The 17,914-nt window shown below is 39.9% G+C and overlaps 1 protein-coding gene across 1 annotated transcript in view; it reads right to left on the bottom strand.

Moving 5' to 3' along the window:
- The window catches only part of CSMD1 (CUB and Sushi multiple domains 1), a 1,361,167-nt gene that overhangs the window by 457,144 nt on the left and 886,109 nt on the right, over nucleotides 1–17,914 (bottom strand). Inside the window, exon 7 of the mRNA XM_048497567.1 lies at nucleotides 16,198–16,275. Coding sequence (XP_048353524.1) covers nucleotides 16,198–16,275 — 78 coding nt within the window. The remainder of the gene's footprint in view (nucleotides 1–16,197; nucleotides 16,276–17,914) is intronic.

Raw genomic sequence — 17,914 nt, 5'->3', positions numbered from 1 at the left:
ACTGGGACATATGATAATGAGGTAATGAGCATAACTCCATTTAGAACACTACCATGAGGAGGATAAAAAAGGGTGATGATTATCTTGGAAATAGGGCAGAGAGCTCTCCCCAGGTATTCTAGTTAAATTACTCTACTTTCTGGATAACTATTTGCCCTGCTATGATTAAAGCAAATTAAAACAAACTTCTTATATATGTCCATACATACAGGTTTCAGGAAGCTTTTTTGGTTTTCGTTCGCCTTTCTTTCAAGCTTAATTTTAGAAAAAATTAAACCTAGCCATTATATGATGAAGAAATTATGCTAAAATGGGAAAAAATATTCTGTGTTTCCACAGTGTTGAAACGTGTGACAATCAATCTGGTGGATGAACAGGGCTGTTTTTTTTAAGTGCCATTTTCCCTTTGTTGAGGTTTCTTTTTCCCTTTTGTGACATAATTCTAGCTAATCAAGGGACATGCAATAAACATAATAATGTAATGGCCTTATATAGTCAATTGGATCTGACTACACAATAACATCACTAAGGGATAGTCAAGTCTATTAAGAATGGTTTTGTATCTGCATTGTGGGCAGTGTTCTGCTGTACAAAATGTAGTCATGTTCCTTACTGTTTAGGAGGACCAGGCAATTCCATTAGTACCGCAGAGTATCAGCATTGTGTGAACTATAAGCTCACGAGTTTCTACCTCACAGTGTAGAAGTCTTACAGCTAAATTTCAGAGAGTTAGCCAGATTACTCTGTTGAAGCAAAATAAAATAGTCTAAAGGCACTTCAAAAACTAACAACGCTTATTCTAGCATAAACTTTATTCAGATGCACAGAGTGAACAATATTTTGCAAAGATTCTTGAATGAAAATTAAAGATAGGAAGGATTGCAGCATTTTATTTTAGAGTAAACGTTAACTTTTTAAATATATTGAAGTTAGTGGATTTAGAAGGGTGTCACCCTTTCTGGGAGTATGATGGGTAAAAATTCAAGCTCCTTCTCCTCCGCCTCTACATCTAATGAGGGCAATGCTCTTTTAATGGGTGAAATGATATCAGTGGTATTACTGATTGAATTCACTCTGACTCGGTGGACTGTTTTATTGCAGTCCCTGAACTATCACTAAAAGAAGAGAACTATCAACAAGTGTCGAATCATGTCCTTAAAAGCGGTATCTCAATTCCCTTTTGACTCATCCTGAGAGTAAGTGATTAAATGTCTTTATTTTTGCTAAGAAGAATCTTGCAGGAATCATTCAATGCTCACTTATATCAATAATTTTTACAAAGATTTCAGAAGCACCGCGTGCTTTGTGGACTGTGGAATGGTATTGTATAGACCAATCTCGTTGGATCTTGGAAGCTAAGCTCAGTCAGTACTTGGAAGGGAGACTTCCAAAGAAGATTCTGCAAAGAAGGCAATGGCAAACCACCTCTACTTAATCAGTTGTTTTGAAAACCACGCCAGGAATTGCTAGGTTGGCTGAGACTTGACTACATTTTATACACACATATGTGCATCTAGCCAATGATTCACTAGTGGATGAGCATCTAGTTCCTGTTCAATCCTGGTTTGGAAATTCATCCAGTATGAATTTAGATAATAGTCTACATAAAAATGTTACATTTTATTCTTAAACTGCAACAATGGGGTTGCTCCAAAAACAGTTGTACTTCCAAGTAATGATTTACAGTCTAGTCATGCAAGATATTGATTGCTTCCTGGATGCATTCACTCTTAACAAACAGTGACCAAAGCACTTTGCAAATGATTGTGTTAGAATAGTATTGGGCCACTAATATATCAACAGTATTGATGGACTACTGATAATTATGTCTTTTCTTGTTATTAAGATGGATCATTTCACAATATTATACATTTTCAATTTAACAGTAAAAACCAAGTATTTTAGAAGCTTTTTTTTAAAAAAATGGACTCTACATGAAAAATGAAAACCAAGGATATGATTTCAGTAAACACAATTCACAATGTCAATTATACCAGGCTATTCTATACCTTGCCAATTATGTACAAGGTTTCTGCTGCACAATGAAGGTAAATGTTCTTTGCAGAAAGATTTTTTGTACATATTTTCTCAAGCCCTGCTTTCACTTTCCATTTTCTCTGCAGCAAGCAAGACCACTTCTAGCACAATTTTAATTTACTTCGCTGCCAGAAAGGGACAGATTTGCCAGTAAGTACAGCTTTGCCCTGGACATCTTCCCTTCACCAATGGCCAGCCTTCCCAATCCCTCACACTGCAATCCACGTCTTCCCTCCACCACCACCCCCTCCATGTTGCTGGTTGCTCCAAGTCACAGAAAAGAAGCTCATTCACACGGGCTTAGTGAATACACACCAATCTCTAATTCTCATATTGATATATCAATATATTGACATATCAATTCTCATATTGATATATCAATATATTGACATATCAACCCATTGACATATCAACCCATGTACTTGTTCCATGTATATTGACATAATAATAAAACAGAGGGCTTGGAAATAACAAGTCTCACTGTCCTCCCACAGCAGCAGCAGGAGGAAATGTGTGTATGTGGAGTGGAGGGGGAGAAAATATCAGCTCTAGGGTGGTCCCCTTCTTTAGCAGCCTGTGGTTTAGAGAACTGCTTTGCCTTTCATGGGTGTGTAGGGGGGTATTTTTGGAACAGTAATATCAACATAAATGCAGCTTAAAGAGCTAAGTCAGCAATCTTGAGATCTGTAATGAGATCTGTGCCTTCAAGGATTAGTTGTTGGGCAGAGTGAAGGGAACTAAGCCCGCGACAGTTCTCTGCAGAAGAGCTCCATGGCAGGAGTGCCTCCTCTCATGTAAATATGAGGAGAGCCCACTATAAGCGCACTGCACAGAGAAGAACCCTGAGGTAAGTGTTCCATGTATAATGGGCCTATTCTATAACTTGCATTTGCACAGACATTTTTTTTATTTTATGTCCTCAAACTAGTCATATACCATAGTCTGAATCACAGCAGTCTACATGCCAGCAAAACTATATACCAGCCAGCCTTCATAGTAAGACTTCAATAGTCAATTTAGTAGAACCCATGTACTTGTGGAATGCCTGTTGTAAACACGTGTCTGCTTTTTAGCAAAATAGCACTTGTCCCTCAAAGTTATTTAAAACATGGAAAAATGAGCATGGAGGGCTTTAAAAAAAACAGAAGAAAGGGAGCTTTGAGACATGAGGCAGAAAATTTGATTTTCATTTTTAGTGTTATACCTGAAAAACATGTGCAGAAGTCTTCTCTCTGCTGTTCTGTCCAAACAAGTCATTACAACATTTCTGCAGCTTGTGTCTTTTAGACTTTTTTTTTGCTGAACCTGACTTTGTTTCTGAATTGTTTCCTTCTTGCATGGGCTATGATAATGGCTGACCTATTTACAAAGGTCTAGACCAGGTCTAGAGATTTCATCCATGCCCCAGCTCCTTAACACTAACTTTCTACTTTCCATTACTAGGAAAGAACAGGAAACATAAAAAGGAGCAACTGATTACACTCATTCGCTAGTCTACCTGAAATCAAATCAAATTTGATTTAAAAGTAAATCTACTTTTAAAATCTACTCCAATGAAGCATGGGCACTCAAAATTGGCAGTTCTGTCTTCCATGGGCATTTGAAATGATGTTCCATTGTAAGACCCTTTGAACTCTTCCTGAACATGTGCAGAGTCAACATGGAGCTCATTGTTATGGTGGGCAACTGTGGTATCAACAAGCACTAACCTGACAAATGTTGAAGTGAAGAGGAAAGGCAGGACTGACTCAGTTGCAGTAGATGTACAGATTTCATTTACCAGTTTGTTCATGCCAACACTAATTTTTCACTAACCAAGAGGACACAAGGCAGGTTTTGTTTATTTATTTGCATTATTTATAGTCTACCTTTGTCACTGGGACTCAAGGCAGATTTCACAGAGCAAGTTCATGCAATCAACAGGATGGGCCATTCTATAGAAAAAAAAAGGATATTAAATGATGCAAAATTCCTTAGCAGGATCTTACTTACAGCAAACTATACACAGTAGCACAGATTACAAATGAACACCTCCCACATGTCAGATTAACAGGAAGTGTGAAACTAGAGCCCTTTCTAAGCACAGATACTCTTGAGACAGGCCTAATAAGATGCATGGCCATTTGTGACTAAGTTCACCCAAGGAAAACTCCTCCTCCTCCCGCCACCTTACATTATTCTTTAATTTCTGACAACATCTTTGTTATAAAGGTGGGCATCCATTTCAGGAAAAGTCAGTGACCCAACTTCATACATTTCCCGGCATTGCTGTCTATGGGCTTTCTACATTCCTTGGGATCAGGGTGTGAGTATTTCATGCAACTTGGCAGGAGGTTAAGAGATTAAAGGTGTTGGTTGTAAGCAGGAGACGTAAGCATAATGATGCAAGAGATTTATTTCCCTGGACATCTTTTATGGCTCCCCAAAACACTGGACATTGGCCCAGATTTCAATTACCAAGATACTGCAGCACTTAATTCTGAATGTGTCTTCCATAATTTTTTTCATGAGGTATCTAATATCCCTTTTCCAACTGATACAATGTCATTACCTTTACTGATAAAGCTGTTACAGGTAATGGTGTGAAGCTGTTTATCTACACGACATTCTGTTTATCTACCGGACATTCTAAGTGGTAGCAGCAACACTAAATCTTTGTAGCACTTCTTTGCCATAGGTTTACAGTTCTATTGTCTTTATTACAGCAAAAATATGTCGGGGATGGGGGGGATCAGTGAAGAATTGATTCTTATCAATGTTGGGTAGATGTTTACTCTAAAGCAGGAATGTTTATATTTGTTCTGAAGTTTAATAGCACTTGTAGTATTCCAATACTTTTATTGAATATTTCACTAAAATAATAATCCAGTGAACTTTCTGGTATAAAAAAAAACCAATACAAAGTAATTATGTATGTAGGTCAAAATAAAATGTTTTATGTAGGTCAAAATAAAATGTTTTCAAAATGTTTTTGGGGAAACTATGTGGAACTCCGCGTAGGAAACATTTCATTTCCTTCCTTGAAGCATTTTATTTTGACTGGGTAAATAGGGCCAATGTCTTTGTTTGTTTGTTTGTTTTAAAAAGTTTGGAATGTCTGATTTTATTATATGTGTTTTATTGATTTAAACTGCTCTCAGCTCATTGAGGTGGGCAAGATGGTCTAGAAATGTAATACATAAAGAAGAACGAGCAATAAGCTAGAAAACATAATATTGAGAACTTTCTGATGTCATTGCAGTTTCTAATTCTTTTTCATTTCACATACTGTGAAGCATTTAAACATAGAAAATAGAGATGGATGTAGCAAGTCCCTTATGCAAATGAATGATGCAGATGAATCTTTGTCCCTGGCTGTGGCACAGCCGGCTGGCTGGGGACTCTTCGGGTGGCTGTCCATACTGCCGCCGCGGCTGGAGATTGAGTGGGACCCATGTCCAGCTGCGTCCGGAGGGTTCCCCCTTTGCCCTCTGGGGAAGTCCAGGGAGGGGGTTGCCCCGCACCCAGACACACAGCAACTGGCAGCAGGCGTATGGCAGCTTATGCAGGCAGAAGCTCCGGCCGCCATCTGGGAATTACTGATAAGTGGGACCCTCACTTGCGTATAAGTTGAGAGGGGCTTTTTCAGCACAAAAAATGTGCTGAAAAAGTCGACTTCTACATGAGTATATATGGTATATGCTGCATGCAAACGTATGATATTTTCTGATCATAAAACTGAACTGAACTCAGTTTACACACAGAAGCAGCAGAGTGGGAAGATGTTAACTTCTCAATAATTGGACTCCAACCACGTTTTGCCCTCCAGGGTTCAGGATGTATATTTCTGAAAATAAAAGTATGCTGGGAATCCTGTGTGGGGAGCTGAAGTTTCAGAGAACATGACCCTTCCATGACCCTTCTTCAATTCAAGTTCATGGTTACTAGTAATTGTTTTTTTAAATAAAATAAGTCTGTTTGGTTCCTGAAATGTGCATTTATAATAGGTAATTTGCCCTTGTATTTGTATTTCTTACTGAACATATAATAATTTCATCCAGGTCTGTAAAAGAGAACAGACTGGGAAATCCTGACAATGTTTTTTTTAAAACTTTTGGAAAATGATGGGTTTCTCTAGCAAAAGATCTCTCCTGGGTAACAAAATTTGAATCTTGGGACAAGTGTAATGATTTGGTTATCTATGGAGTTCTGTAACCTTACAGCAATGCTAATTTAGGGTAGAATGCTTAAGCATCAACAGCTATAAATTATTGCACAGTTTCCTTTTCCAGCCTAGGGCATTCTGCCCACAGTGAGCTTCAAGACATCTGAGGACAAGATCTCATTGTGAAGGCAAAGAAGATTTTGCATCATGGCCCAATTTCTGCAACACATTACAGAATAGGACTGCAGAGATAAAAAGGAAGCAGACTGAATTAAATAAGTATTCTACAGTTAATGGCAGTTATGAGAGCACACATTTTTTCCCTTCAGTATTCAGCTTAGTAATTAAGTTCAATGAAACAGGGAACCTAAGTGACATGCTGTTGTCGATAAGTAGATGAAAGGAATTAGAAAGCATTTTGCACAATTCTGTCCCCCTCACCCCACCCCCAGTAATAATGAATAATGACCATCTCATAATCTTGATTTGCTTGATTTTTTTAATTGCTTAGGCTTCCATTTATTTGTGCAGCAACTTTAGCTCTTAGCAAATCAAATATTTTTTTTGGGGGGGGGGTATAGACAGAAAGAAACCAGCTAAGATTTTTACCAATACCTCAAGAACACCGCAGAAAAATTTCATATTTCATATTTCATATTTTAAATTTTATTTTTCTTTACATATTAATGTAGATTAAAGTCTGAAATTGGAAAAGATTCAAGATAGATATATTAAAAATGTAGCTTACCTTTTTTTAAAAAGAAAAACACCTCAATTAGTGACTGAAATAATTTTACCTGATTGTCTTTTTCAGGAATAAGGAACTATGATATTTGAAGGAGAATGTTATGTAATGGGGAGGTGTGGGGTGAGAGAATGAATATGCTAAATAGGAATTATTAACAGATTAGAATAAGGAGTTAAGAGAGGGCAGAGCCAAACAGAATAAAAGTAACTTGGGCTAAATCTCCCTCTATATTTTTATGTTTTAAAATAATGTTTAAAGTAAATCAATGTAAAGAAGTTTTTAAAATATATTCTCTGAAGATGCTAGCCACAGATTCAAACAATGATCCCCTGAAGATGCCAGCCAAAGATGCAGGCGAAATGTCAGAAGGAAATGCTACTGGAACACGGCCATACAGCCCGGAAACTCCACAACATTCCAGTGATTCCAGCCGTGAAAGCCTTTGACAATACTTTTAAAAAAGTTTTGAAGTAAAACAAAAGTAAGAAGACATTTGGAACATATGGAAGTCAAAGGCATTCCCTCATTACAAGTCAACTATCTGTGACAAGCCCATACCCAGATTGTGGACAACACGTTTTAGGGGGGAAAGACTTTTCAGGAGTCCAAGTGCATTTGCTTTCATGATACAATATTTTTCAGACATTCTAGTAACACAATGATTGAGAGCATGAATGAAGTGTTCAGTTTACTAGTAATGGTAACAGTAATAGTAATAGTAACAGTACAATTCTATGCATGTTTAATCAGATATAAATCATCTTTATTCAACAGGAAACACTCTCAAGCAGTGTTTATAAAACTGCTGCCTGGAAGAGGGTTGGTTTTTTTTGAGGGGGGCAAGGAACTTTGGATTTGGAGGTTAGGACATTCCAATATATTATTCTATCACTACATAGGCAAAAAGAATGTATAACACAACTTTTTGAATGCACATTTGTGTGCAGCAGTGTTCTAATCTTTGTTGTTGTTGTTGTTGTTCTGTGGGTTATTAAAACACAAATCAATGAAAACCTCACTTCCTCTCCAGAATATATCTTCCCACCTGAATAGGATGTGTGTCTTTTGTTTAAAAGGTACCTATGCAGACAATGATATGTGTGAAAAAATGGATTTTGCCATTTGAGGTTTGAAGGGAACAGTTTAACTATTATTTCTCCTCGGGCAGGAGGAATGGGGAATGCCAGACTCACCTCAGTCCCCCTTTTTAGAAATGCTAGACGTAGCAAGAGACAAAGACATAAGTCAAGCTTCTCCCTCACCCTCTTTCAAACAGGGATCAGAGATTTGGAAGTTCCAAAATGCTAGAAAGGACTTTAGGAAGAAAACTGCTGGAGGCTTCAGGAAAAGGTTTGTTGACCCATGCTGACCTGGCCAGTAGGTGAAGAAAGGGATTGATTAAAACTCCTTGGATCAAGGAGAATTCTCTTTTTTGGCTGGACCTCTCGGGGGCGATAGAGCTCTTACGTGAGGTCTGGAGGAGGTAACTGTTTTGACCATATGCTATCACAGGGAGCTGCAGAAAACTTTCAGGTAATGGAAACTCTGAAGTCATCTATAACATCATAAGCTCAAGAGCCTGTCCTATATTTTAACACTCCATAGGAATTGTGTCTGTTCTTTTAGACCATCAGTCTGGTGCTGTGCTTAACACAGGCTTGTCAACACTTTCTTTTTAATAAATACTTACAAACTTGCAATGCTGATAGCAGTTCTCTCTACTGCATAGACCTCTACCACCAAAAAAACACTTTTTTAAAAAGTGGGTGCAAGGAAGGGGAAGGCTTGCAGTTGGTAAGCAGCTTTTCCTCCTGGGGCGCATCAGACAGTAAATCAGGAGACAAGGAGATCAGGCTTCAGAGTTTGGAAGAGAAACCAGGCAGGGGGGTCCTGACCCTCCCCGGTGGACAATTCTTACAATGGTCAGGTAGTTGTAGTGGTTTCCCGAGAAAAATAAAAATCCCTCCAGCAGGAGTTGGGAACCACTTGAAGACAATAAGGGTGGAATAGGGTCTGCAGGTCAGAGCAGACCTGTTTTTATCATGATTAGGCTTGGTGATTTGGGTGTTCAAATCACCAAAAATAGCCGAATTGCCGCCTATTTGGGCATATTCAGGCCACAATCGGCCCGAATACATTTTACCCGAATACAATCTGAATAGAAAGCATTTGAATCAGCTTGTATGTATTCAGCAGCATTCGAGGATTGTTTAAGCGATCCTCAAATGCCGCCACTTTCCCCCTTCCCCAGCAAGTGCCTGGTAGCCGGAGTCCCTTTAAAGATTTAAAAATCATAGTATTTTCCAAGGATTGGAAGCCTCAGACGTGGAAATTAGATGGAAACCAGATAGAACAAGTAAAGGAATTCCGCTACCTTGGTGTGTATTTCTAATACTAGCAGGGTGCCCGTGCTTCACTACGGGGAGTTGAGAAAAGTGGAAGGCAGAAATGCAAATACTCCACATACTACGATGCCCACAGAACTAATGCCCAGCCATGCAAACTTCAGCAAAGTTGGCTGGTTCCTTTCAGGAGACTAATCAGGAGATTCATCAGCCTTGTGGGAAATTTGGTGCCCATAGCCAGAACAAAAACAAACAAACCCAGAGCCTCCCCACAAATCTCCAACACAAAGCCAGCTGGGCACAACAGCAAGTCCCGCTGAAGTCAATAGTGGGAAAAAACAACTAATTGTTCCCACCTTAGAACTTGCTGAAGAGCCTGGCAGATTCTGTGCTCTGAAGTGGCTCCATTGCAGCCCAATGGGAATTTCGGGGTGGGAGGTGGGGTGCACATTTTTAAAGCTAGTGGCACCAAACTTTCAGGTTATCTTCAGAAGACTCTCTTGATGACACCCCCCAAATTTTGGTGAACTTTGCTTCAGGGGGTGTTTGTAGATGGGCCCTACCCAGAAGCAAGGGTCACCAGACCTAGGTGGTGTCATTAAGAGAGTCTCCTGAAGATACCCTGAACGTTTTGTGCCTCTACCTTGAAAAATGTGCAGCCTGTTTACAGACCCAGAAATTCCCCATTGACTGCAATGGAGCCAAGGGACCGCAGAGCAGATAATCTAGAGAAATTCCTTGGGGTGCCTGTCAGAGGTGCATTTTTAAAGCTTGTGGCACCAAGATTTCAGGATATCCTCCAGAGACTCTCCAGGTGACACCACCCAACTTTGGTAAAGTTTGATTCATGGGGTCTAAAGTTTTGGACCCTCAAAAGGTAGCCCCCATCTCCTGTTAACTCCCATTGGAAACAATGGGAGATGGGGCACCCTCTTTGGGGGTCCATAACTTTGGGCCCCCTGAACAAAATTTTACCAAACTCAGATGGTATCATCAGAAGGGTCTCCGGATGATCCTCTGCAATTTTACAGCTGTTAGCTTTACAAATGCGCCCCTGACAGGCCAAAACATAAAAACACACACAAAAAATTGGACGGATATTCGAATATATTCGGGCATACCAAATAAGGCACTCAGGCTTATTTGGGCATACAAACAGTTTTATGCCCAAAATAAGTCCAAATACAAATTTTACCAAATATTTAAGGTATTGCTCAATCCTAGTCACAATGTATTAATCATTGGCAAGCACCTTGGTTTTGTTTCGAGCTGAAAGTGGTGATTTCTTCACAAATACGTTTAGAAAATAGATCACTGCTAAATTTCAGCATAGCACTTTGAAGGATATTTTAGCTCATGCAGTGACAAGAGCAACAAGTATAATTTACTAATCTGATTTATGAAGCAATTTCTTCAATTTAATAAAATAGCAGTGCATAATATTGTTTCACAGGGATGTGTCTTATTGTTTAGAATACTAAAACCTTTTTTACACTTGGGAAACTGTATTATTATGTTCTTTATGATGGAACAAAGTAGATCAAGATAATTATCCCTCTGTTTCATTAAAGCTTTATGCAACTGCGAAGTTTAACACTGCTGCTATTTTTTCTCACTGCCAAAGGCTTCTTCAATGTAAAAATTCCCACTAAGTCAGAATTAAGGTTTTAATGTCACATTGGGCTAGTAATGAGTGATGTGCATTAACATGGTTAAAATCACTTCTCTGTCTATTGAAAATTGAACTATAATTGGGTGGAGGAAATCCTGTTTCAAGCCGGTGAACAGATCCTGGGATTAGTAGTTTGATAAGACCAGGACTTTCTAACAAAAAAGACCCTTACAGTTTCCAAGGTCTTTGGATGAAACCAATACATGGCTACCAATACATATTGGCCTTTACTGAGGATTCATACAGGTTTAAACACAGTATGTAGATGTGTCCATCAGGAAAAATGATAATAGCAAATGGACACCAACTAAATCGTGATGAGTCAAGTCTAAAACAGTGAAATGTATGTACTGCAAAGGTTAAATATTGTTGGCTGCTTCTCTGGCAAAGGGATGGGCAAAGTCAGAGTGGGTGACGGAGTGTGGCACAAGACCTAGAGATGCTGCACGCCCCACGCCCCCTCCTTCTCCCTTGCCCTGCCCCACCCCCACCCCTGGCAGGGACCACTGCTGGTTGGCCTTGCCTGGCCAGACCCAGCAGAGGCTGCTGCTGGGCGCTCCTGCCTGGCCCCACCATGCCCCACCACCAGGTAAGGTAAGTGAGGCACAGGGCACAGGGGGGCATGGGGGGCGGGGCACAGGGAGGTTTGTGGGGCCATGGGGAGTGGATGACTTGGAGTCTGCCCCAGGCTCCATTTTCCCTAGCGACAGCCCTGGTTCAAGGTGAAGGAAAAGAGATTCCACCTAAATATCAGGAAAAACTTCCTGACAGTAAGGGCTGTTTGTCAGTGGAACGCACTACCTCGGAGTGTGGTGGAGTCTCCTTCTTTGGAGGTTTTTAAAGTGTGGCTCGATGGCCATCTGTCAGGAGTGCTTTGATTGTGTGTTCCTGCATTGCAAGCAACATTGTGAACCTATGATAAACCACCCATTCCACCTCGATACATTCATCCTACTCAAAGGACTGTCTGAGAGTGGGAAAATTCTGGCAAGAGATGACACAGCAAGACAATAACAGGTTGATATTTAGTTGTTGGGAGGCCGGAAGATAGAATTGGAATAGATGAGTGGCCTAAATCAAAAGCTCAGTGTTAAATCTCTGTTTTGAAGAGCATAAATAGGACATCCTCAGGACCTTAAAAAAGGCATCTTGGGAAGGTGTTCCATACAGTCTTTTCCCCAAGATGTTCTCAGGATGTCTTCCTTCTGTCCAAGGCGTCTTTTTTGAGAATGCTTTAAAGTGCATGTGAATCTTTTCCCCTAAACTGCCTGCAATGTAATGGCTCTAATTCTCTTCATTCCAGATAACTCTGCTCTAGCATGAAACTGTGATTTTACCATAAATCTCAAGGAGCAATGACGTATAAATTACAGAATGACACTGATATATAGCTTTCATGCACTATGAATCCTAAGAAGAGTTATACCTTTCTAAATCCAAATGCCCTTAGAAGAGGAGAACTCTGCTTAGGATCATGCTGTCAGTTTACCTTCAAGAATAGGATTTTTTTCTTAATAGGAACACTTGAGAAAGATTCCAGTATGCCATATGAGGAATTTGTGTTAAATGAGTTTGTTGCTTTATTTATATAGAGAAGAAAGAAATATTCCCAAGTATCATTGACACTGTCCTGCATCTAAAATGAAACATGGTGAACTATACTGATAGGGTCAAGTAGTTCAAAATTATCCCACTTAACGAAAATATACTTCTAGTCATGTACTCTCATATAGGGGAAAAATTAAGTGATGCACTTTATGACCACCCTCTTATAGTAGAAAAGGTGTCTACCACCATGAAATCTGATGTCTGAACCTCACCAGTAGTGAGAAGCAGAGGATGCACCTTATTTGTTGGTCCTATATGCCTTTTCCCAGGCACATTCATCTTAATAAAGAAAAATATTAGGTTAGCAAATTGTCTAAAAGATGAAATAGCAAATCACATGGTACATGATTCATAATTGAAGATATGGAGCAGGGTTGAGATATCCATGAAACATGCACATTGTTACTGTAGTACTACAAAGCCATTGTGCTGTCTTTAGAATGTAACAGGAATGTGTATATTTTAAGATGAAATTTTAGCACAGCTCTCAAACTTAGCATTTGGGTCTCAGGATGTCAGCTGATTTAGCTTTTTTTTTGCCCAAATGGCTAACAAATAAATAATGTCCCATCTTTCCCATATTTCTGTCCTGCATCCAACACTGAATCAGCAGGGTTATCCTGTCTGAGAATTAGCTGTTTTAGCTTCAACTGCTGACTAACACAACATGTGCCATAAATTCATCTAAATGTGTTACAGCAGATCAATACTGAATCTGTAAAGCCATTTGTTCTTTGGCTCTACATGGCAAAAAACATCACCTTAAAAATAATTCAAATTTCTCCATCCCTAAGACTAAATAGAACATGCCACATACAAACTAGTATATTTAAAATGTTTCTACATTTCTACATGAGGTTTGTGGATTTTAATTAACTAAAAATGTCGGTTTCATGTCCATTTTAGTGTTTAGTTCTTGTCCAATGGATGATGGTAGTGTTATCAACTCTAGCTTTGGAAATTCCTGAACATTTTGGGGATAGTACCTTTGGAGGGCAGAATTTGGGGAGAGCAGGGAACATAACAGGAATGGTTCTCCTATAGGAGAAACACAGGTGCTGGAGGCTCGTTCTGTAGCCACTCTAGGACTTCTATCTCTCCTACATTCTATGGTATACCACAGATACCATGCTCCAAAACCGTCCTTTTCCTATTGGTCACTATCCTCTGTACTCTAGAAATCTGTTGTCATTCTGAGAGAACTCCAAGAACTACCTCAAGATTTGCTAACCTAATGGATGACAATGCTGCTCAATGAGTAAACTGCATCAGTTAAATTTACAGATAATTTAAAGGATAGAAAATCCCACAAGGGTTTCAAGGTGCTTTCCTTAAAAGCAAATGTTGAATAATTAAGAGCTTTTTTCCAAATTCCAAATCACTATGGAGATATCAGGCAATCATTCTGCATCATCAGTACAAGAAAAAAATGCCCCTGCCTGGTAGAATGCTCTCTCTCCAGCTCTCCGGGCCCTGAGGGACCTTAATGAGTTCCGCAGGGCCTGTAAGACTGAGCTGCTCCACCGGGCTTTTGGGGAGGGCAGCCGCTGATGTGTGCCCCCCCTTGTTATAACATCGGGAGCCCTTAGGGGAGTTTTGAGTTGTTGTTGGACACCATCTGTTGTTGGAAACCATCTGTTGCCTTCTGTAATATTATAATTAGAACGCTGTATTTGAACAGGGATCAGTACTTAAATGTATGGAGTCTATTTATTTATTTTATTAACTATCTAGGGCCCCTTCTGCACATGCAAAATAATGCATTTTCAAACCACTTTCACAACTGTTTGCAAGTGGATTTTGCCATTCCGCACAGCTTCAAAGAGCACTGAAAGCAGTTTGAAAGTGCATTATTCTGCATGTGCGAATGAGCCTAGGTTAATTGTACTCTATTTGTATATCTGTGTTGTGCGCCGCCCTGAGTGTAAGGTTGTGGGGTGATGTCTGTTCTCTGCTCCTCAGTCACGGCCTTGGTAACATTCCAGGGACTGGGCTGCGTGCCCGGGAGGGCTGTTATCAGTAACCTTGCTGCCTATGCTTATCATGTGCGTGTGAAGTCTTGCTTTCTGTTTGTGTGAGAACTGGGCTTGGATTTCAGGGAAGGTTGTGGGCTGTGGGAGGGGGCATAATCGCTCGTAAAAGCAGCGGTTTGGCGGGAAAGGGTCAGAGTCCGCATTTCGTGTATTGTGCATCATGGAAGTTTAAGAATAAAGAACTTTTTAAGTTACTTTGATTCTAGTCCTTTTAGGTTCCTTACACTGAGCCCTCCGGGGGAGGGCGGTATACAAGTTTAATAAATAATAATAATAAGAAGAAGAACATAAGAAGAACTAGCCTGCTGGATCAGACCAGAGTCCATCTAGTCCAGCACTCTGCTGCTGCTGCTGCTGCTGCTACTACTACTACTACTACTACTACTAATAATAATAATAATAATAATAATCTAGCAGTAATAATAATAATAATCATCATCATCATCATCATCTAGCAGTAGATGCAGATTAGAAAACATAACACAATCCCTAAACTTTGAATTGGCATCGGTATTAGCATCTATTTCTTCTGCTGAAGTTTGCTGGAGGTCAAAGATAGAAATCATCAGCAAATTCATGCCTCATCTTAAAAGAACCCCACTTATCTATCAAAGTTTAAGTCAAAGAATATGAGAAATTCTTTAGCATCTTTACTGAAGGTGGTAATATTTAATTGCAGATTTGAGAGCACTTCCTGAAGACTGTCTGCTTGGAGAGTACCGGTGAAACTGGTGCTGCACATATTCCTCTCTTGTCAAATCCACTGAGCCGTACTTCAACTTTTCAAAATTCATCAAACTTTTTTTTATTAGAGGAAGAAGGAACGCTTATGCAAGACTTTTAAAAGGGCGTGAAAAACCAAGCACAATTACCAATATTCCCTTCCAGTTCTCACAAAATAATAGACCATTGTTTAAAAAAGAAAAATATATAATTTAGCCAGCCTCCCAAACCCTTTCTTTAAAGTGGCCTGCCTATTTCATTTAAGTCAGAGGAAGGCTTCATACATGCTTCAAGGAAGTGATAGGATGTATGCAATTATTTCACTGAATATTGAAAACAGACTGAAAAAATAGGACCGGAGATAGAACTGAAGCAAAAATGGAAAACAAAGGCTGAAAATGTGACATCTGTACATAGACTCACTTCCTCCACTCTGGAAGACAGCAAGGGACAAATAATATCAGATAAGACACAGTAGGTGCCAAATGAGTTCATGCCCTAGTTCTAAATGCTTTTAACAGTCTCTCTCTCTCTCTCTCTCTCTCTCTCTCTCTCTCTCTCACACACACACACACACACACACACACACACACACAGCAATTTCCATTTATTTTATTTGTAGAGGATTCATATTCTGCCTCTCCAGGAAGGCTTCTCAATTTACCTATTTACTTCCTAACTTCAGAAACACATCTGAAATCTCTCAAAAATATTTATTAGTCCTATCAGAACTCTTAAAATCAGATTTTTTTTTCCTGTGAAAGAATCTCAAAACTCATTTCAAAATTTCAGTTCAGGCAAAATTTCGTTGTTTGTCTTTACTATGAAATAGAACTTCAAATTGCTCACATAGTAAGATAATTTTTTTAAAAAAAAGAAAAACTTACGGACGGAATTCTTGTGGTTGCTGTCTTTGTTAGGTAGCATCTTCACTCCTCTTGATTTCAGCTCAATTGCTTTTTTTACTGTAAAAGAACAGAAAAATTAAGTGTTTCACTGATGAACTGATGGAATTTTCATTTCAAGAATGAAGAAACAAGGCAGAAAGCACTTCTCTACAAGGTAAATGATACTTATAATTTTTTAAAAAAATATTTGCAGACCCAGGGGAGGTGGAAGGTGCCAAGGGGAATAACGCAATAGCCACACAGACCAGGAATTAACTACAGCCACAGCTTTATTGATTGCAGCCATTGGAGCATTGATGAGGCATGAGGGATGCCTGCTAGGTGAAACCACTTGGGATAGCAACAAGTGCACAAGTGCAAGCCTGCACAAGTGCAAGCCATTGTGTGGTTCCCCTACCACCTGGGAGTGAAGTTGGACAACATCCTCTGAGCTGGGTATGTCCCCTTAAGAGGACCTCCAAAATGTGGGGAAACCAGCACACTGACACTCCTCCCCACCACCACAATGGATCCAATCCTATGCCCAAACTGCCCACCACTAAGCTGTGAGGAAAACAAACAAATTGTGCAACCAAAAAACACCCATGAACACTCACAGATTACAGTGGGCGGGGCGTGTATTAACCAAGATGACTGACTGTGGTTGCATGGCAGAGCCTGGCTGAGAAAGGAACAGGTGGATCAGAGAAGAAATAGCATCTTTCTCATCTGCCCAAGCAGCCCTGCCCTGACCTCCCAGCATCATTTATGAATGATGCTGGAGTCAATGCCTTGGAACCCTGCCCAGGAGGTCCAGTGTTCAGGGCTACCATGGTGATGAAGGAAGAGGAGAGGCACCTCCAGCTCCTCATGTCCTGTTCTCCAACCCCCCCCCCCACCAGTAAGTCCAGGAGCCTTGCTTCCAAGCCAAGCAAATAAATTTCCAAGCCACACAAATAAAATAAACATACTTTTATATGTGCAAATAAATACACAGAATCAGGTTCAAGGTACTTGTAATTAAATACAAAGCCCTTAATTGTCTGGGGTCCAGGGTACCTAAGGAACTCTCTCTCCTGTTATGTTCCTCAGGGAGCCTTGAGATCACATAACAATAACTTACTGGTGGTCCCTGGTCCCAGAGAAGTGTGATTAGCCTCAAAAATGGCCAAAGCTTATTCAGCCCCAGTCTGGTGGAACACTCTGTCTAGCAAAACCAGGGCCCTGTGGGATCTTATGCAGTTCTGCAGGACTGTTCCACCAAGCTTATGGTTGAGCCAACCATAATACCAGCTGCCCTCCCTCTCTCTGTCCCCTCTTTTTCCTCCCCTCTTCTCCCTTTGCTTCCTTTTTCTTCCTCCTTTCCTCCATTTTTCCTCCTCCCATCCTGTCCCGTCCCATTCCATCCCCTTCCCTCCCTTCCATTGCTTTTCCCCTTTGCTTTCCATGCCTTCTGCTTCCACTAGTTGCAATGTATTTTACTCAAAAATGGTTGTATTGTGAACATGGCCACTTGAATCCAAATAGAAATGATTAATCCATGGGGCAATTTAATGTAATGTTGTTTTAATGTTAATTGTCTTATATGGGTATAGATGCTTATTTATTGTTTTTGAATTATGTTGTAAGCTGCCCCAAGCCCAGAAAAGGTAGGGTGGCCTGTTAAATTAAATGAATGAATGAATGAATGAATGAATGAATGAATGAATGAATGAAT

Source organism: Sphaerodactylus townsendi, linkage group LG01 (assembly GCF_021028975.2).
Source record: "Sphaerodactylus townsendi isolate TG3544 linkage group LG01, MPM_Stown_v2.3, whole genome shotgun sequence".
NCBI classification, from domain to species: domain Eukaryota; kingdom Metazoa; phylum Chordata; class Lepidosauria; order Squamata; family Sphaerodactylidae; genus Sphaerodactylus; species Sphaerodactylus townsendi.
This window is presented reverse-complemented; position numbering and strand designations above follow the sequence as displayed.